At 35.7% G+C, this 20,904-nt stretch overlaps 1 protein-coding gene across 3 annotated transcripts; it reads left to right on the top strand.

The window, feature by feature from the left end:
* The first annotated feature begins 399 nt into the window (after positions 1-399).
* On the top strand, positions 400-14,889 carry NEK2 (NIMA related kinase 2). Of its 3 annotated transcripts, none has more exons than XM_074309090.1 (8): positions 400-603; positions 3,481-3,698; positions 5,011-5,251; positions 6,198-6,280; positions 6,842-6,968; positions 8,877-9,096; positions 10,371-10,496; positions 13,993-14,889. In XM_074309090.1, exons 1-8 carry the CDS (start codon positions 508-510, stop codon positions 14,217-14,219), a joined length of 1,338 nt encoding a protein of 445 aa, XP_074165191.1. In that variant the 5' UTR covers positions 400-507; the 3' UTR covers positions 14,220-14,889. The 3 variants fall into 3 exon arrangements, with proteins under 3 accessions (XP_074165191.1, XP_074165193.1, XP_074165192.1); XM_074309092.1 differs by lacking the exon at positions 400-603 and adding an exon at positions 747-1,096; XM_074309091.1 differs by lacking the exon at positions 400-603 and adding an exon at positions 2,656-2,767.
* The last annotated feature ends 6,015 nt before the right edge of the window (positions 14,890-20,904 follow it).

The following is a 20,904-nucleotide window of genomic DNA, read 5'->3' as shown; positions in this document are numbered from 1 at the left end:
CCTCAGCTCAGGAGGTGCCCCTCTTCCCCTCCCCCATCCAACCTGTCACCGCAGCCACGCCCACAGCAGTCAAGCCTAGCTCGGAGTGAGGGCGGTGTGCAAAAACAATACGGGCAGTGTGCAGAGGTCAGAGGGCAGTGTGCAGAGGGCATGAACGGAGAGACCTGAGAATACAGCAGGTCAGGGTCAAAGTGGGTTGGCCTAGAACCTCTCGCTGCGCCCTGCCCCTCCATTTGACTCCTCCCCTTTCCCCCTCCCTTTTGGAAACCTGACGCTGACGCCGACGCCGTTGCTTAGCGACTCCCCTTTTCCCGAGATGCCAAAGTTGTTGTTTCGCTCCTGTCCAATCAGAGGTGCGGGGTGGCGGTGCCGCCAGCCAATAAGCAGCGAGGTAGAGCCCGCGACGGTTAAACGACACTGGTGGAACCCGCGGCCTCCGCTCTGGCTCTGCTTGGTGGTCGAGCTTGCGCTCGTGGGCTGGTTTTCAGAGGCAGCTGAGTCGGAGCTATGCCTTCCCGAGTGGAGGACTATGAGGTACTCTTCACCATTGGTACCGGCTCTTACGGCCGCTGCCAAAAGATACGGAGAAAGAGCGACGGCAAGGTGAGAGCGCCCCCTCCTTACGAGCCCAGCCCCGGGCTCCCTGCGGCCTCGTGCGCGGCCTCCCCCGCCCCCAGCCCTGGGGCTCCCAGCTGGAAAGGAAGGAGAAACGCCCCTTCTCCCCAGCTGTGGGTCCTCCTCCCTTAGGTCATTTCCGTGCTGGAAGAAGCCTGGAGGTTGGCGGAGCAGAAAGGAAACCCGAGTTGTGGGCCGCTGCTAGCGGTGCTCCTCCTCCGGCCCTTGTCGGCGTGCTGAGCAGTGCTCCTCCGGCCCTTGTCGGCATGCTGAGCGGTGCTCCTCCGGCCCTTGTCGGCGTGCTGAGCGGTGTTCCTCCGGCCCTTGTCGGCGTGCTGAACGCCGTACCTTCCGACTCACTTTACGGTCCCAAAACTGTGCCCTTTGCCCTCTGGGAATCCCTAGCCCCGCTGTCTGTTAGAGGGATCTGGGGCAGTACCTCCAAAGAGGGGAAGGCGCCTGCCCCGCAAAGTTACACCTGGTAAAAGGACGTTCTTCGGTCTAACGCGAAGGGACGCCAGCCCCACTTGCTCCTTTCTAAGGGAAAAGTCTGCTTCCTGAGAATTTGGTTTGAACAAGTATCCTGGAGAATGGGGTGGATGGGGAGAGGAAAGGAGGAGAAACTTTAGTGACAATCTTTTTGAGCGCCTTCTGTATGCAGTGCTCTTGTTGAGGGTGCAAGTGTATGTGACTGGGGTCTGCCTTCGTAAAATTTAAGAGTTTAACAAGGGAATAACAGGCTCGTACACATAACTACACGATACATTAGCTATCTCAGATATGTCTGTTTTTGTGTTTCAGTCTTTGTCTCAGTTTTTTTTTTTTTATTTCTGCGTCTCATGGTTCTTTATCTTAGTCTGTTTTTCTTTTCTCACTTTGTTATCTTTTCTCCATCTTGGCTCCATGGCTTGCTCACAATACCAATTTTTACTAGTTGCATTAATTTCAGCCAACATTTTTTGAACACCAACTGGCATAGAAAAAAGATTTAAGGAAGTGTATAGTCAACACCATCTTTTCTTTCTTCTTTTCCTTCCTTTCCTTCCTTCTCTTCCCCAACAATGAAACCAAGGCCCAGAGTTAAAGACACAGAAGTTACACTTACTAGCACCACTGGGTATCAGCTCAATACTCCTCATTCTTGAGTCTTATTACTTTCCATCCTGCCTCCCAAATAATTCTTGAGGGGTCTTAGTTTTTTCACCTATAAAATAAAGTTCAGTGTGATGATCTAGTTTATCTAGTCTAGGTTGCATGGGGAATAGAGATTGATCTGGCAAAAGGGAGATTTGAGTCCGTAACAGGTCTTAGGTCCTTGTGTGACTCTGCCTCAATTTTCCCAACTGTAAAAGAAGGCAACTGACTCCTGTGGTGCTTGTGAGGATTGGAAAACAGTGCCTGACACAGCAGATATTTCTTCTTATTCCATTCCTTCTCCCTATTTAAATCCTGTGATTCACTTCAGCTCTGGCCCTCCCTGTGTGATTTTGGGCACATCCTTTCCCCTGAGGCTATAACTAGCTCCCTTATGTATATATAAAATGAAGGAATTGATCTAGGTTGCTTTCCTGGTCTCTCCTAATCTAAAGCATTATTATGTGCAGGTCTACAAGCTTGGTATGGGTATGCAAAGATGGAAAAAAAGGGCATAATTGTTGCTTACCATAACAATAAAACTTTAATATAGCTAGGAAATAGGACTGACACAAAAGCAAGAAAAGTTGCCATAAAAGGTGACATCTGTGTTACTCTCTGAAAGGAATTTTTTTTTTCCAAAGTGGGAAATAGGTGTGACACTAAGACCTGAATTTAAGACTCCTTTAAAATTTTTATTATAATTTATTTTAACCACAATTCTCTTTCTGTTTTAGGTAAATGTTTTATAAAGATAATATAAGGAAGGGAAAAAATTGAGTCCTCTTACTGAGTATATTTTGTTACTTCCTTCCAACTCTAATGTCTGAAACTCTCATAGCAGTGACTGTCAACAAACTGGGTTCTTCTACTTCTGCTTTTGAATGAAACAGCTGGTGCAACTGTTGCAAATTAAAGTAATTCTTTAGGAAGGAAAACTAGATGGATGTTGCTGATTCCAAATTGCATGAGCTGCTTCCTTTGAAATTGGGAAAGGGGATATCAACAAGTTAATATGGTAATGGGGAAATTAGCAAATTACTGGAATAATTTCAAATAGTAGCATGCTAGCTTAATTACATATAGAACTTGAAATTGGGGGTGGGTACTAAAATAGGAAGGGCACTTAATTTAGTTTTAGGGAAGTTGGTTTCAATTCCTCTTCCTATGGGTGTCAGTGAGTAGTATGTCAATCACCTTCAATTTTCTCACCTGTAATAATAATAATAATGATGAACAATAGCTAACCTTTATATAGTGTTTTAAGGTTTGCAAAACACTATATACGGGTGAATAGGTATATACACAAACATAATGATAAATAGAACTAGATGACATAAGGTCTCTTTCATCTCTAAACTTTGATCCTATAATTCTGAGGTAAGCAGTATTTACAAAGTAACCAGAAAGATTACAATTTGGAGCAGAGCACTTGTGTGTGTGTGTGTGTGTGTGTGTGTGTGTGTGTGTGTGTGTATGTTTGTGTGTTTAATAATAAATACACCTATTGTGAGAGAATTCCTTTGGTTATAGCAGAGGTCATGTGTTACAGTAAAGGCTGAAAGCCTCTAGACTGGAATACGTTTCTCTACCTCTGATTTCTATTAAATAGGGAAATAAAAAGTCTTTGTGTGGGGAAAAGTTCAAACTATAGGAGTCTCTTGATTAGCAATTTTTAATGCTACAGACTCAATATGCTGAGTTAATATCTTTTGAAAATTCTTATTTTAGGTATTAGTTTGGAAAGAACTTGACTATGGCTCTATGACAGAAGCTGAGAAACAAATGCTTGTCTCTGAAGTAAATTTGCTCCGTGAACTGAAACATCCAAATATTGTTCGCTATTATGATCGTATTATTGATAGATCCAATACAACACTTTATATTGTAATGGAATATTGTGAAGGAGGGGATCTGGCTAGTGTTATAACTAAATGCACCAAAGAAAGGTATGTATGGTTTTTTTATATTGAACTAGAAATTGATCTAGTTTCTATTAAAAGATTTTGTTTTGTGACAATAAGGTAAACTAGTATAAGTAAATTTAAGTCAGCAAATATTTATTGAATGCTTATGTAAAAAACACTATCAGCTGAATTAGATGCCAATTTTTCCTTTAAAGACTTTACATTTAAAGTATGATAAATGCCTTTGGAAGGTCTAAGTTCAATTCCAGTTCAGATACTTAACTAGCTGTGTTACTCTAGACAAGTTATTTACCCTCTGTCTTAATCCACTGGAGAAAGAAATGGCAATTCCCTCCAGTATCTTTGCTAGAAAAACCCCATGAACAATTGTAGTCCACAGGGTCACAATAAGTTAGATAGCACTGAACACTTGAAGAATAACAATGACAAATATACTTTCGATGTCTTTTAAGCTACTAACTAATATAAATGTAAGTGCTCTAAGGAAGGCATTGAGAGAGCTAGAGAAGGTTCAGAGAAAGCAGAAATTACATTTAGATGGAAGTGAAAGTCAGGAAAGATTTCATTAAGGAGAAGAGGGACCCCTTAAAATATAGAATAGGCATGGTTCAGGTGATATGAGGAGCTCCTATATGAAGAAACCCCCTTAACAAAATACAGTTTTTCACTTTCTCTAATTCATAGTTTTAAAGAACGGACAACATTGCAAAGATAAGCAATTTATATGTAGCCAGTATAAGAAGTGGAAAAAACCGTTTTTTCTGTTTCCCTTTGAAAACATAGGATGAATTGAGAGATGAAGACTCTATCTAGACTTTTTAAAAAACATGTAATAAGAACTCTTAACCACTTATGAATCAGTGTTCATAGGATGCTTAGTCTTAGCAAAGGTAATAATTCATTCTCTTTGTTGTGATGTCTATTTGTACTCTGTATATTGTTATATGTGTGTGTGTGTATATCTGTATGTATACATATGTATCATATATGCATTTACCCTTATGAGTACTCATTTTATATACTAAATAGCATTTTTATTAAGTACAATGGTAATAATAGGAAGGTAGAAATAGTAAAAATTTAGATTTAGGAACTTTGAAATATTTTCAAATTGCTAAAAATCAATGGAACTATTTAATTTAATTTGCTTTCTTCATAAATTAGAAGATTATCATCTCCCCTCATTGTATATTAGCATTAATTTTATATATCTTGAGATGTAAGACTTAACTTTTACAGCAACATGTTATAATACTCATATTCTTCACTTGCATTGAATTGTCAGAAGTCTTATGCTGTTTGAAATAGTTTGTCTTTAATTTCTATGCCATAGACATTACTCAGATGAAGATTTTGTTCTTCGTGTAATGACTCAGCTGACCTTGGCCCTAAAGGAATGTCATAGACGAAGTGATGGTGGCCATACTGTGTTGCATCGGGACTTGAAGCCAGCTAATGTTTTTCTGGATAGCAAGAAGAATGTCAAACTTGGAGACTTTGGACTGGCTAGGATATTAAACCATGATACAAGTTTTGCAAAAACATTTGTTGGCACACCTTATTATATGTCTCCAGTAAGCATTTCAGAATTTGAATGTCTTTGGAAGCATCTTATATAAGATACTAAAGCAGTTTATTTTTTTGTTTTCTTACTTGGGGATAGGGAGAGAAATGAGAGGAAATTAATTGAGATCTAAAAATTAAAATTTAATTAAAAAAAAAAACTTAAAAAATTTAGGATGAAATTGGGTTTTGAGTACCTTTTATTTGCCATCTTAGGTAGTTTTAAATTTTTTTATTCTGCTTTAAGAGTTATAGCATATTAAAAATACATATCTATTTTCATGTTTCATAGAGAATACTTTTAATCAAACTTATTAAATCTTAGTAATTTAGTACAGAAATATAAATTAGTCAGATCTTTTAAGGATAAAAAGGTGTTTGTACAAAGATTGGCAATGGTTTTTTCACAAGGGATCAAATTCCAATTTGAAATCCTTTATTGTAAAGGAACACTATTAAGTGGTGGTTCTTGCCAAACTTAAAACCTGTCTAGTTGCTTCATTGTAATTAGATATGGTTTATTTCTCCCATGGGGACTACAATAAGTATTGAGAAAAGTTTGTTGACTTAACTTTGTTAATGTTGTAGATTAATGGAAAGAACATAAATTTATGATTCAGTTTGCCAATAGTAGCTATTATAATTATTCAGGAGAAAGTATTATAGCATTCTGGCCTTTGGAAAAAAAAAAAAAAAGCCTATTTTGGAAAGAGGATTGACTTGGCTATATTTTAGGATAAAACAATCCTTTTAAAAAATCATAGTAAATTAGGGTAACTTGTTATTGAAGAAGAGGCTTGAGATTTATCTCAAATTTTATTTGTAGATTGGTATTCTGTGCTTTATTATTGTTATCCAAGATAAATATTATACATTGGAGGAGTTGCATTTATTTCAGAAATCAGTTATATAAATTTTTAACAAAAATAACTTTTTCCCCCAAAAAATTTTTTTTAGGAACAAATGAATCGCATGTCCTATAATGAAAAGTCTGATATCTGGTCTTTAGGTTGTTTGCTGTATGAATTGTGTGCCTTAACGTAAGTATGATTAATCATTGATAGTGATATGTGTTAACTTGTCCCTTTGCAAAAAGTTCATTTTCCTTTTAAATAGTTATTCAAATTATATTACATACAAAGCATGAAAGAATCTGGTCTAAAATTGGGGTAGATAGAAACACTTTTAAAATCTAGTTTTAAGCTGCAGTCTGTAGCACTGATACTGTACTTGTTTAAACTTCTGTCACTCATGTTTCAATCTTGAAATCTAACTGAAGGTCAAATAGGTCTGGAATTAATAGTAGTGTTGCTTTTCTATGATATAGGAATATAGAAGGAGAAATCTGAAATCAGGAAGCTAAAGAATTCAGGATATTTCTAAGGAAAAAAATAAAACTTCTGCACCAAAGAAATGTTTATTATGTCCCTTTTGTTGTAGTCATATCATTTTTCTCCTCTTAATTCCTCAAATGTTTGGTGAAATTAACTGGGTAAATGATTATGCCATATACATTTTTATATATATATATATATATATATATGTCTTTTTAAAAAAAAATTCTATGGATTTTTGTCATATTTTATTTTTTTTTCTTTCAGGCCTCCTTTTACAGCTTTTAGCCAGAAAGAATTAGCTGAAAAGATCAGAGAAGGAAAATTCAGGCGAATTCCATATCGTTACTCAGATGAGTTGAATAATATTATTACCAAGATGCTAAATTTGAAGGTAAGATTGAGTGTGTTGTAATTGGACATGCTTATTTTTGGTGCTTATATTATTATTTTATTGGCTTAAAAAATACTGCATAATCATTGGAATAGATATCCTTAAACTAGTCTGCTATTCAAGACAAGTTGAGAACATATGTAAATTTGGCAAATTAACTGTCCTCATGGACTTGCCTGCTGTTCCTTTCCTTTTTACTTCTGCTCCATATCTGACAGATGGCAGGCGGGAAGAGGCAGGAGCAAGAAATGCGATTCAGACTCAGTCACTTCCCCTGATCTGTGCCTATCAGGAGTTTTAGGTCAGGGTATTCTGTTGAGTGAGTAGATGAGTATTGTATTTAACCCAAGCAGAAAAGAATAAAGAGAATGGGTATTGGAAATAATGTTAGAAAAAGGGAAAATGTGATTTAGGATGGGGAAAGTGATAAATGTATGTGGTTTGAACCCAAGGGATTTAAAGTGGGAACATTAGTGAAACCCTAAGAAAGACAGATGACTTACCCAGTGTCCTATAGCTAATAAGGATAGAGATGTATGGGGTTTCCAAGAAAGACTAGCATTTCTGGTGTTAATGGCTTGCTAAGCCCTTTTCTGAACTGCTCATTTACCTTTGCCCACTTGTCATCTAACACTCACCTGTGGCTTCAAGAAGCTGTAGTGTGCAGCGGGTGGCCACAGCTGGGTAAAACTGTCTTAGCAGATGGACTAAAGCTGTCAGTGAATTGGGTGATGTCTACCCCAAGCGTGTGAGGGCTTCCTCTGGCAGAATGGGCAGATGAGAACAGCTTGTTCCATTGTCCATGAAGGCAGCCGAAGCAGGTGGTGTGGGGCACTTAGATAGTTTGGTCAGGTACTGAAAACATCAACGTCATCCATTGCATCTTGGGCCATTGCCAGTCTTGATTTTTGTCTCATCCCTGTACTGACAGCTGTGGAAGAGGGTGGGAGGTTGAAAACTGTGTAACTGCCTCACTAAAATCTAATTCATGTGTAAGTCAAGACATCACCCTGTGATGTTAATGGTAGTCTTTGGAACAAAGGAAGAACAACATAAAGAGTAGTTTTGAGATATGGGTCTTCTGACTCTAAGTTTGATGTTTTTTTTTTTTTTTTTTAATACTGTGTTGTCTCCTTGAGTCAGAATAGATTATCAATGGGATCATAAAGAGGTTACAGGTATAACCTGCACTTATATAGTGTTTTGAGATTTGCAAAGTGGTTTCCATATATTATGTCATTTCAGACTCACACCAACCCTGTGAGGTAGGTGCAATTATTATCATCCCTGCTTTACGATGAGGAAACTGAGGCTGAAAGAAGTTAAATGATTTGCCCAGGATCACATAGCTAGTACGTATCTGAGGCTGGATTTGAAGTTCTGAGCTTCCCAATGTCAAGTCCAGGACTCGAACCCGTGGTGCCATCTAGCTGCCTATGATGTCAGCCATGATGTAATTTTAGTAGATAAAAAAATCAGGACGGGGAAAGACCCTGAAGAAAGATCTGAGCAAACGGGGGTTGGTGCCAGATGTGAGTCATGCTTAGTGTACTTTTCTTTGTCTAACTCCCATGCCATCTTTAATGATGAAAAATCAGTGCATTCAGGTTAGACAACTTTTATTATAAATGTGCTCTGTATTCAAGTGCCTGCTGGGAGACTGTGAAAATAACTACCTCAGATTAAGCTGCTATAGGAGTGGGACTTTGAAAAGTGGAAATGTGTCATGATGAAAAAAAGGGACATATACCTTCCTAGAGTATATCATAGGACTTAGCTAATTTTTTTCTGGATATTTTCAAGGTCTGTACATAAAGAACTGGCTGTCTTTATAAGTAAATCTGATTTCTAAATGTAACAGAAAAATTAATTTCATCATGATTATTTGTATGTTTTACATTTTTCAAGGATTACTGTCGACCATCTGTTGAAGAAATTCTGGAAAACTCATTGATAGCCGACTTGGTAGCTGAAGAGCATAGAAAAAATCCTGAGAAGCGGGGACGACGATCTGGAGAGCCAGAAAAGCTGCAGAATTCAGGCCCTGCAATGACGGAACTGAAACTCAAGGAGCTACAATTGCAGGAGAGAGAGAGAGCCATCAAAGCAAGAGAAGAAAGGCTAGAACGTAAGAAATAGTATTCATTTTGAAAGGGGAAAGAATGAGAGAATTGAATGTTTCTATTTTCCCCTAAGAGTATATGCAAACATATCAACATTTTATCTTTAGTACTAAGTTCTTATCTTCAGCTATACCATTAGGTACTAAATGTAACTATTTCACTTTGGTAAATGGAGAAGTCCCATTTCCTACCACCCATTTTCCACCAAGTATTTCTATTATAACTAGCTTCCTTGGTGTTCCTTATTTTCTGTAAAAATCATTCTTTGCTTCTGAACATAGATGGCTGTTTTCTCTTCCAGTATTTTTCTTCCCAAAATTCTGTAGTATTGTTAAGTCCATTCAAATAACAGGAACAAATAGGTGTATATAATAACAGGCTGTAGTATAGTTACTAAGACTAATCCCAAAAGTCTTGGCTTTCAAATATAAATGGACAAGAAGTGAGGGTGCTTAAGTTAAACTCTGGACTTGAAAAATTGATAGATTTATGATATGGTTATAGATTATATTCATGGTTGTTTTGATCTCTTTTCCAGCCTTTTTACCCTAATATCGTTCAAAAATTAGAAAGACTGTGCTATCATATCTATTAACATTTTTAGGTGTAACATTTACCTGTTGCTTTTCCAAAGTTATTAAATTGATAAAAATTGACACTACATAATTTCTCTGGGAATTTAAAAGTGGTCTGATTGATAGAGGGCAGCCATGTCTTTTTCTTCTTCCTTTCTAGTAAGTAAATAATATAAAGGTACTTGAAGCTTTTCTCTAATTCAGTACTCCAGATTTCATATTGACATTGAAATCTGGATTTTTTTTTTTTTAAACTTCTCTGTCATTTGAATAATCCTGGTAATTGTGGCTTTCTGTTATTCGAGGGTATCATCAGTAGAAAAAGTTGGCTTTACATGTTATACCAGGGTATCATCACTGAGAATGAAAATGTCTCCTGGTGGTTCTTTTTGAATTGAAAAAAGAGAACATAATCAATTTTCATTGACCTAAACTAGTCCTATTAATTCAACAAATAAACAATAAAATTAACTTTTGGCAGCAAAATTCTATATAGTGAAGACTTGCTAAAGATAAAATGTAGTTTTATAAAGTTTCAGTTGGAGAGAAGATATTTTAAGAAAGAGATTATATAAATTTCTTTTGTGAGAAATTACTAAATTTTGAAAAATGAATTCTGTTTAGTTTGATTTGATACTTTGAGCTAAATTATTACACATCCTTGGTCTTTTTTGTTTGTTTTTTGTTTTGTTTTGTTTTTAAAGAGAAAGAACGTGAACTTTGTGTCAGAGAAAGACTTGCAGAAGACAAACTCATCAGAGCTGAAAATTTGTTGAAAAATTACAATCTGTTAAAGGAACAGAAGATCTTGGGATTGGCAAATATCCCAGGTATGAGATTTAAAACGAAACCTTTATGCCCAATAACCACAAACTGGTGCTGTTGTGAAGATGTTTTTAATAGTCCATGTGCTGTACAGAATCCCAGCTTCCAGAATAAATTTTCAAAATTTTATTGAACTACAATTTGTAATTGAAATAGGATTCCATAATGGCAGAACGTGGTTAAATGATTTTCCTCCTCATCTGAAGGTTCGTAGAATATAGTGGCCTAAATTTTATGTATCAAATTAAAAGGTCTGGGCTTTTTTTTTTTTTTTTTTTTTTTTTTTTTTTTTTTGGTATTCATTTCATTAAATGGAAAATGTATGTTTGTAACACTAAGATTTACCTTTTTAAATAAATTTTCAAAACTTAAGTTTTAATTTCCTTTTTATATAAATTAGAACTTAATGATGCTGACCACATAGATGTTTCTGGAAATTAGGCCCTAAATCTTGTATAGAAGGTCTGACTTTTCCCCTTCTTTAAAACTATATGTAACTGTACTGGGTAGAGTGGATCAGCATTTTTCAGACCTGATAAAAGCCTACTCCAGGTTAAAATGTAATATATTTGCCAAAAAAACCATATACTGTGAGCATCATTTGCCTCTTTTTCCCTCCTTCTTTTAGTCTCTTTTGTATAGGAAATGTTATTTTTTCTTGACTTTTCTTTATGCATTTCCTGCCATATATTTTGGCTTTAAATGAGACTTGTGATTGATTATAATATGCATTATTGTGTCACCTTCTGACTTGTTCCTTCATTTCTTTAGAAGTCCCAATCCTAATTTGATTTGTGATCTGTTGAAGACACAGGGAGCTCCTTCAATGTAGTTCAATGAGAACATAAATTGTTGACCACTGTCCACCCATCTTATTTTAATGTATATCTAGGAGAAGCTGGTTGTGAAACTACTATCTCTCATTTTTATTGATTTTGTGATTTTAAAAAACAATTTCCAATAAAATGCAATGGAAAATTGTTCTATGTCTTTCTTCCCTGAACGATTCAAGATAACCTATTATAAATAAGTTACTATTGAATTCATTGGAAACCTGATTTTAGACCAATTCAGTGCCCTAAGACATAGTATTTATAGACTAAATGCAAAGAATGTATTAACAGCACTTGATATGTTTTCCAGTTGGAGATTCTTGAATCAAGTACAATTGGATGGTGTCTAAATGTTTTCTAAGATTCTGTGAACTCAAAAATGAGAATCAAAACTTAGAATTTTTCAAAGATTTAACTTGTCATACACTATATAATGGCCTTTTCCCTCCCCATATTTAACTACATGTGATGCTTTAGGATTTGCAAAAAAATTCATAATCTTTATCTCATTTGAATCTCATAGCAAATTGTGAGGTATACAGATATTATTGCCATATTACAGATGAGAAAACTGAATCTGTTTTCACTCAAATAGGGTCACAACTAATAAGTGTTAAACGTAGACTTTAAACCTAAATCATCCTGATTCTAAATCTGCCACTCTCCCTATACCACCGTTCAATTTTTTTTTTTAGTACTTTGTCTTAAAGTCTTTTAGTATTTTTTTGACCTTCACATTAATTCTTAGCGTATATTTTTAGCCGCTAACTTTCCAAAATACAGTTGGTGGGGGCAGCTAGGTGGTGCAGTGGATAGAGCACCAGCCCTGAATTCTGGAGGACCTGAGTTCAAAACTGGTCTCAGACACTTCACACTTCCTAGCTGTGTGACCCTGAGCAAGTTACTTAATAGTGGGGGGGGAGGGGGAGAATACAGTTGGTGTAGAACATTCTTAATTAGGGTAACTAAATGAATAAAAATTTTGTCAATTTCAATAAATTTTGTTATTCTTTGCATCTTATACAATGGATTCAGACATCAAAGCACAATTTAATGTCTCACTGAACATTGTGGGAAAAGTTTTGTTCCCTTTGTGGGAAAAGTTTTGTTCCCTTTTTGAACTAAATGATGTTTTTTTACAATGTATTCTTTTTTCTTCTGATGAAGTACTCAGCTAATATCAAAGGCGGGGGGGACACCTAGTTCTTTATTAATACTAGAAAATTCAGTCCAGAAAGAAATTGGGTTAATTATATGAAATAACTTCAGTATCCCAATGGAAACATTGTTTTCCTCTTAGAACAAACTTGAAATAAAGCAGTAAACTGGACAGCTATCACAAATGAACTCAGAGTGCTTTGTAAAAGAAACCTAGCTAGAGCATGTTCCAACTTGTCTGTCTTTGTGCATTATGCTAAACTTTTGAATAGTTTAAGATATCTCATAGGCTATTACAGATATGTTTCAACAGAAATATGAGAAGAAAAGTACTGCTTGTAGTTACTGAGTCACCATACCTGGGACATATTTCAAGCATACTAAGGTTTTGATATATTGTGCCAATAGGGTATGACAGGACTTAGTATGAAAAATATTTTATGACTTGAAGATTTTCCCACTTCATCACATATTTATCAGGGATACTATCAGGGACTTTTCCTCTATGAATATTAAATAATATAATTCAAAATTTAAGTACCTACTGTTTATATTCAGCAAGGTATTGGGGATGAAAAAAAGACCACTATTATTAGGGATACAGAATGTGAAGAAACAGATCTGTCTGAAGAAAAGATGAAGAGAAGTCATTGTGTTTGTCTTTATTTTATTCCTTAAGAAATTTGGTCTTAAAATGTTTAATGCCATGTTCTTTTGGAAACAGACCTCTGTATCCTCTACATTTTATGCACATTAATTCCATACAATAAATTACTACTTGCCATGTCCAAGCCAAATTCTTCTATAAAAATTAAATTTGTTGTTACTTAAATTAACAATAAAACATTTTTGTAATAATGGGAGAAACAATCAAGTTTGTTTAAAAAAAAAAAAAAAAGAGTAAGCATTTACTAAGTACAAAGTGGAAAGAGATACAAAAGGAGTACTCCTTTCAGAATGAGGCAGATGTAATGAGGCTAATTTTCTTTGTTTTGTATCTGTTCTACAATGAATTAATTTATGAACAAACAGTAAGCTTTTTATACACCAAAGATTAAGATGTCTTTCTCTGAAAAGACAAGATGAAAAACTATTTGGAATAAAGATGTTATCACTTTGCTTTTCTAGAAACGTATTTATATGGTACCTGTATTCAAGTAATATTTTAAAAATAAACCATAAAATGATAGGTGATTTTTTTTTTTTTTTTAGATGAGTCAGTGAACTATATACTTGTTTTGATTGCAAGAGTTAGGCTTGTTTTGATAAATAAATCTAAAATTTAGTGCCAAAAACTTGCCAAATAATGGAAAGAAGACTTATGTTTTCCTTTAGTTTATATTACCTGATATTCTAGTAGTATAACCTGTATCTTTATGAATTGAAAGCCTTAGTTTTTTTCCTTGAAAAACCTGACTGGTACTTCATTTGAGAGAATAAAGTTGAAAATAACTCAGAAGTATGAATTTCCTTTTAGGTAACTCAAATTTTATTTTCTTCTTTTCTTAAGAATCACTTGATTTCCCCTCATCTCTAACGAAGAAGAAAGTTCACTTCAATGGGGAAAGTAAAGAGAATGCCTTGAGTGGTGAAAATTCTGAGAATTATCCCACTAACAAGTCCAAGAACAGAGACTTGAAGAAGAGACTCTATGCTGCTCAGCTGCGTGCACAGGCCCTATCAGAGCTGGAAAAAAACTACCAACTGAAGAGCAGACAGATTCTGGGCATGCGCTGATCCCTGCTGCTCAAGACTGTGCAGTATTTGACATTGTGGCCATAGTAGAGATTGATATTCAACTACTGTCTTGGATATACCTGGTTCTGTGAGCCATGTCCTTGTTTTTATCATATCAAAACATCTGGGAAGTTTTTTTGATGTTCTTCAGGTTTTTAAAAACTGGAAGCCAAGAACAATAGAGAGAAATGACACTTGGCTTTGAATTTTTAATACTCTGCATATTAGAAATAGCTTTGGTGATAAGTGCATTGCTAAACCTTAAAACAAAATAATGTTAAAGAGAAAGTGAAAAGTTTTATGAGTATAATTTACGCAAGGAGCACCTCTCATCTAGATTATGCTTAATACGCCTGAAATGTGTGCATGGAAGGGCTATTTTACCCTGAACTCAGTTTTTTGAAGAATTTAACTGAAAAAAACTTGAACTTGATTCTGTTTCATAAATGGGTTGTGGACTATATTGTGCTTTATCCAAAACCTCCTTTTGATTTTAAATAAGTGGGAGATTTTTTGTAGAAAAGTCCTATACAGGTTGTATTATGTAAATTCTGTATATTGAAACTATAGTGTTCTATAATCCTCTCTGACTTTCTGTACTATCTAGCAGTAAAGAGAAAGAGCTATTTTCTACCCATCTTCATCATTAAATAAATTGTTCTGGAATTTCTTGTTATTGTTATTGTTATACTTCAGATAAGGATAAATTTAAGATTTAGGTGTCTAGAGTAGAGATGTCAAATACACAGCCTGTTATCAGTGCAAACCCAGGACACTGAAGTATGAACTGAATCAGATTAAAATGTAATTGTGGGATAATTAACAAAATAAATGAAAATAAACATATTGTTTTTCTAAATCAGTATGTTTCAGGGAATGACTATGTGTGGTTTAGTATACTCCACACGCCTACTTTCCCATTTCTGCTAGATTTTTGACATTACTGGTCTAGGGGACAGCACATTTAATTGATAGACAAGATGCAGCTCTTAATTCTATTGACCTTTTTACTGACTTAGTACATCATCAATTCATTCTAAGCTAAAACTTGTTAGGACCTTTCCTTGAAGGTTATCATAGATTTCGAATTAATATTGATTTTTCTTATTCCTAAAGAACTTGATGCATTAGAAATACTGTGCCGACTTCTAAATGCAACTCAACTGATTCCAAATGATGCTTTCTTGGAAATAGGAACATAATTTAGTCATTTTTAATCTAAGATGGCTGAGCTATTAAGAGTTCCTAAGTACATAGATTCCCTTTCATGCTATTGGTATATTGATAAATGCTGTCTATTCACTGAACATTATAACACCAAATCATGGTATGCCCGGTGCCTAAATAATAGGTTAAATGTGTAAAAAACACAAAGTTTAATAAGCCTACTATGATTAACAGGTTGAGACCCATAACTCCCAGAGCAAGTCAGTGAGAACCTTTTTTTTTTTTTTTTTTTTTTTTTTTGAAAACATGTTTATTCTGTTTTGTGACTGAGTAGCCTGTTTCCATATCTAAAGTAGGATCAAATGCTTAGAAATGAGAGTGGATACAAGGAGATAATTTGATTCTCCTACATTGTGCCTCTGATGGTTCTAGAAGTGGACAAGTTATAACATAGTCAAATAAACCTGCATTCTCTTATTTCATCCCTAACTGGGCATTTGGGCATTCTCTTGGCCTGGAAATGCAAAGTGATAGTTTAGAAGGAGAGAAACTGTCTCTAGACTTCTACTATCACCATCTTTTAAAAAGCATTTTGATGACTAAATCTGCTTAAGGTAGTTGTAAAAAAAAAATTCAACAGACATGTTTTTGTTCTCAGGGTACTGTCCAACATAAAGATAGTTGAATATGTGGCAAAATGAGCCCATTAAATAGAGACTTCCCACTTGTTTTGGGCGATAGTCACCTGAAGATGGCACTGCTGTTCTATCAGCTGTAAGTATGTCTACTTTTGAGATTGTTTGTTTGTTTGTTTTCTCCTGAGGAAATTGAGAATTCATGACCAGCAAAGTCCACCTATGTAGGGTGGAAAAGTTGAAGCTTTAGTTATGTGGGGTGGATGTTTATTTTATTCCTAAAATGTCTACAAAGAATGAGAAGATTCTGCTTATAGGAGCTATGCTGATTGATAGGAAAATATGTTTATGGCCAGCCTCATTTCTTTGCCATACTTTTTGAGCTCCTTCCCCCTATTTCTGAAAGATAGGAAATAGCTGATTAACACAAAACTAATGGATCTCATCTGTATGGGGAACCTCCAGGTATGGGAACCCTTCCAATGCAGATTGAAACATCTATGGGACTTGGGATGGAAAATGTCATCCCTGTCCAGAGAGAGAACTATGGAGACTGAATATGGATTAAAACATAAATTTTAACTTTTTCTATTTCTTTCTTGTGGTTTTCCCTTTTTCTGATTTTTCTTTCCCAACATGACTCACATGGAAAGAAACTATGGGTTAGTAAATGAATACTAAGGGAATGTCTATTCACAAAAGGTTGGAGACTTGCCTATGGTCATGAAAGCTAATGGCATAGATAGGATATGAAACCAGCTTTACTATTATGCTCATTGATTACCATCAAGCCCATTATTATGTCATATAGCCTCATATCATGCTTTGAAATTTATAAAATGCTTTTCTTTCATCATAATCCAGTAAACCACTATTTATACTGTGGAGCATATGAAAGACCTTTATATAATTTTCTTCTGATATTAAATAAGGGAATCTCTTCTAACTCATATATTCTATTTTGGAGGGGAGGCAATTAGGGTTAAGGGATTGCCCAGAATCACACAGCTAGTAAATATTTGAGGCTGGATTTGAACTCAGGTTTTCCTGATTCCCAAGTTGGTACCCTATTCACTATGTCATCTAGCCAGATAATGGCTTTGTCATGGGAATGGACAGAATTAAAAATGAATGATTAGAAGATGAAAAGAATGAAGAGAGGACACTGATACTTAGTTCTCACTGCTGAGAGTCTACTAATCTTTGCAAATAAAGCCTCAGATTTTCTCTGTAAAATATACAAGTAACAATTGACATTTATGTAGCAATTTACAATTTGTAAACATGCTTTTAATACATAATTTCATTTAAGCCTCACTACAAGTCTGTAAAATCTTTTGCCTCTTTTTGTATTCTTAGTGCTTAGCACAATGCCTAGTGCATAACAGGCTTAATTTATTGAATTGAAATAGGTATTGATAATATCCATTTTACTGAGAAGACTAAACTTGGAGAAGCCAAATAGATTTCCCATGGCCATACAGTTCATAAGTGTCCCAGCACCTTATTCATTGTGCTATTTTGCAAGAGGAAAGATTTGTCATTCTTCAGTCCTTGTATTTTGAAGTCAGTACTAAGACTGATAAAATTTGCTGAGACTATTACATCTAGGATAAACTATAAAGTCCTCTGGCATTTAAAAGCCTTCCTACCTTTCTAGTCTTTTTAGGCTTTATTATAAGTCCTTCATACTGGCCTTTTTACTCTTCCTTACACACAACTCTCCATCTCCCATCACCATGATGTAGTTCAATGCTCCCTTCTCACTTTCACCTCTTGGGTTCCCTGGCTTCCTTCGAGTCTCAGTTTCAGATACTATCTCTGCCACGGGCCTTACCTAGTTATATTGGGCTATAGACTCTTCCCTTCTGAGATCATTTCCCAACCTTCTGATAGATACTTTGAATATATCTGTTATGACTCCCCCTAGGAGAAAATGGACAAGATCTTTCTTTTTTAACCTTTCTTAGTATACTTTTATCACTGCATACTTTTAAATTGAGCAGTCAAAATCTCTTTAAAGAAATTTATATTATGTGAATAAGTGGGCTAAGCTTCACTTTCTAAGATATATTTCATTTTAAAACGTAAACTGGTAGCCCAAAATAATTTTTTATTGGTGGAATAAGTAGATTTATGTAAAATATTTGGAGGAAGGAGGAATAAAGAGTTTTCTAGAAAGGATACCACATTTCCACCATCAAGGATCACAACAATAGGGGTCAGCAGCTACTTATCCAAATAGGATAAGAGATACTTCCTTTAATACCAAAAAAAAAAAAAAAAAAAAAGTTTCAAAAGACAGTATTCAAATTGTCCAGTAGGGGCACTCTTATCCAAAGAAACATTGGGAATTGCTCAAAATATTGATAGCTTAAAGTCCCTTAGGGCTGATTTCTACAATTTAAGAACTCTTTTCTACTATTCTGAATAAATATTTTGGAGGAATATAAAAATAATTTTTAGGAATTAAGTATTAATAGATTCAAAGTTGAAGGAACTATACATATCATCTAATCTAATCTAACCAATACTGGAAACTCTTCTACAAAAATCCTTTGTAAATAATCAACCAGATTCTACTCCTGAGTTCATTATTTACCAGGCAGCAAGGATTAAAAAATTGGAAAATACTTCTATTAAGTGAAATTTTATCTCCTTAAAATTTCCACCCACTTCTTGTCACTTTTCCTTTTGGAGTTACATGGAACAAATCTTTCTCCTTTGCAAAAGTCTCTAGTCCATAAAATTACAGAATTTAGTGATGAGAAGGACCTGAGAGGTCACTTAGTGCAAACTCCTAATTTTGCATATAAGGTAACAGAAGCTCAGGGAAATGAAATCACTGGCCCATGGTCAATGTTAATAAACAACAGTGTTGACTCTATTGAAAGGCACAGTATACTGGACTGGGGAGGCAGTAATGGGACTTGATCACTTCTCTTGTATGAACATATATTCAGTTTTGGATGCCACAATTATGGAATGATACTGAATAGCTAGAGGCAGCCCAAGGCAAGAATGATGAAAATAAAGATAGGTCTTTGACATCCAGCACATAAGGGAGAAGAAAGAAGTCTCAAGGAGAACATATTCAAAATGTTTCAGTATTTAAAGGGCTGTTATATGTAAGAAGGACAGAGAGATGCATGGGTTTCAAGCAGGCAAATTTAGATTTAGTGTAACCCCCCCAAAAAAAAACACAACTTTCTAATAATTAGAATGGAGTAACTAAGTGGTGCAAGAACAGACTTCAAATCCAGTCTTAGAAATTCGTTAGCAGTGTGATCCTGAGCAAGTCACTTATTTTGCCTCAGTTTCCTGAAAACCACTTCAGGATCTTTGCCAAGAAAACTCCAAATGGATTCACAGAAAGTCAGAACTGAAATGACTCAACTATAATATAGTGACTGGAGTGAAGTAGACCAAGAAGATAGTAATCCATCGTTGGTGGTTTTCAAGCAAAGGTGGAAGGGCCACTTATTTTGTATGTTGTTGAAGGGATTCCTACTCAGATAAGTGAACAAATCAAGTCAACAAACATTTATTACACATTCAATGTGTGCCAGATATTGTGGCAAGCACAGGGTATACAGAAAACAATTACAAATAAAATATAGACAGGAGAGTTGGAAATAATCTCAGAGAAATAGCAATATCCTATTATTCAGGAGGAACAAGAAAGGCTTCTTGCAGAAAGTGGGATTTTAATTGAGACTTGCAGGAAGCCTGGGAAGATAGAAGGTAGAGATAAAGAGGCAAAGTATTCCAAGCATAGAGAACAGTCCATGACAATGTACCCAGTTGGGAGAGAGATAAAGTGTCTTATGCAAGGTACAACTAAGAGGTCAGTGTCATTGGATCACAGATTCTGTAGAGAGAAGTAAGGTGTAAAAAAACAACTGGAAAAATAGGAGGAGCCAGATTTATGAAAGGCTTTAAAAACCGAACAGAAGCATTTATATTTGATCCTAGATGCAATAGGAGCCCACTGGAGTTTATTCAGTAAGGTGTGTGTGTGTGTGTGTGTGTGTGTGTGTGTGTGTGTGTGTGTGTAAGTGAAAGAGGCTGAGACTCAGAGACAAAGACAGGAACCGAGAGACAGAGAGAGACAGGAGAGAGGGAGGGAGGAGGGAGAGACACAGAGAGAGAGGGAGAAGAGAAAGGAAGTTACTTTAACAGTTAAATGGAGAATGGACTGGAATGGTGAGAGAGATTTAAAGCAGGAAGACCAACCAAAAAGCTATTGCAAGAGTCCAGGCAGTCTCAGAGGAGGCAAGAGGAAGGTATATAAAAGGTGATGTCAAAATAGAATCTACAGGACTTGGTAACTCATTGGCTATGGGGGACAACTGTGAATGAAGACTCAAGAATGACACTTAGATTGGCAGCTTGAAGAACTGGAAGGATGAATAGTATAGTCTGTAATAAGAAAAAGAGGAGTAAAGGGCTGAAACTCTGAATATGAGTACTGGAATAAAACAAGCAGCACTTCAGGATAATTATCTATTGGACAATACTCTATTAGCATATGCTTGGAAAATAGCCCTTCTCACTATTCCGTGCTGGCTCCATCTTTTGGTGTATACTGATAATCTGTAGGAGGGATTAGGGGGTGGAGTGAGATAAACCGGAGAAGAGAAGAACGGGGGAGAAGGGAGGTTGGTAGGTGGAGAGCTTGTGGCAAATTCATCCATTTCCTTTATTTCTTCCCGTAAAGACCAAGGACTTTGCTGATCCTGACTCTGGCTGATCCTGGGGTCTTCAGGGAGCTAACCTGGATTTCACAAAGAGGTTTAAGGGGAAAGATGAGTTCCATTTTGGACATATGTTTAAAAGCCATCCAATTTGAGATATCTAAGAGGCAGCTGAAGATGTGGTCA

Source organism: Sminthopsis crassicaudata, chromosome 4 (genome assembly GCF_048593235.1).
Source record: "Sminthopsis crassicaudata isolate SCR6 chromosome 4, ASM4859323v1, whole genome shotgun sequence".
NCBI lineage: Eukaryota > Metazoa > Chordata > Mammalia > Dasyuromorphia > Dasyuridae > Sminthopsis > Sminthopsis crassicaudata.
This window is presented reverse-complemented; position numbering and strand designations above follow the sequence as displayed.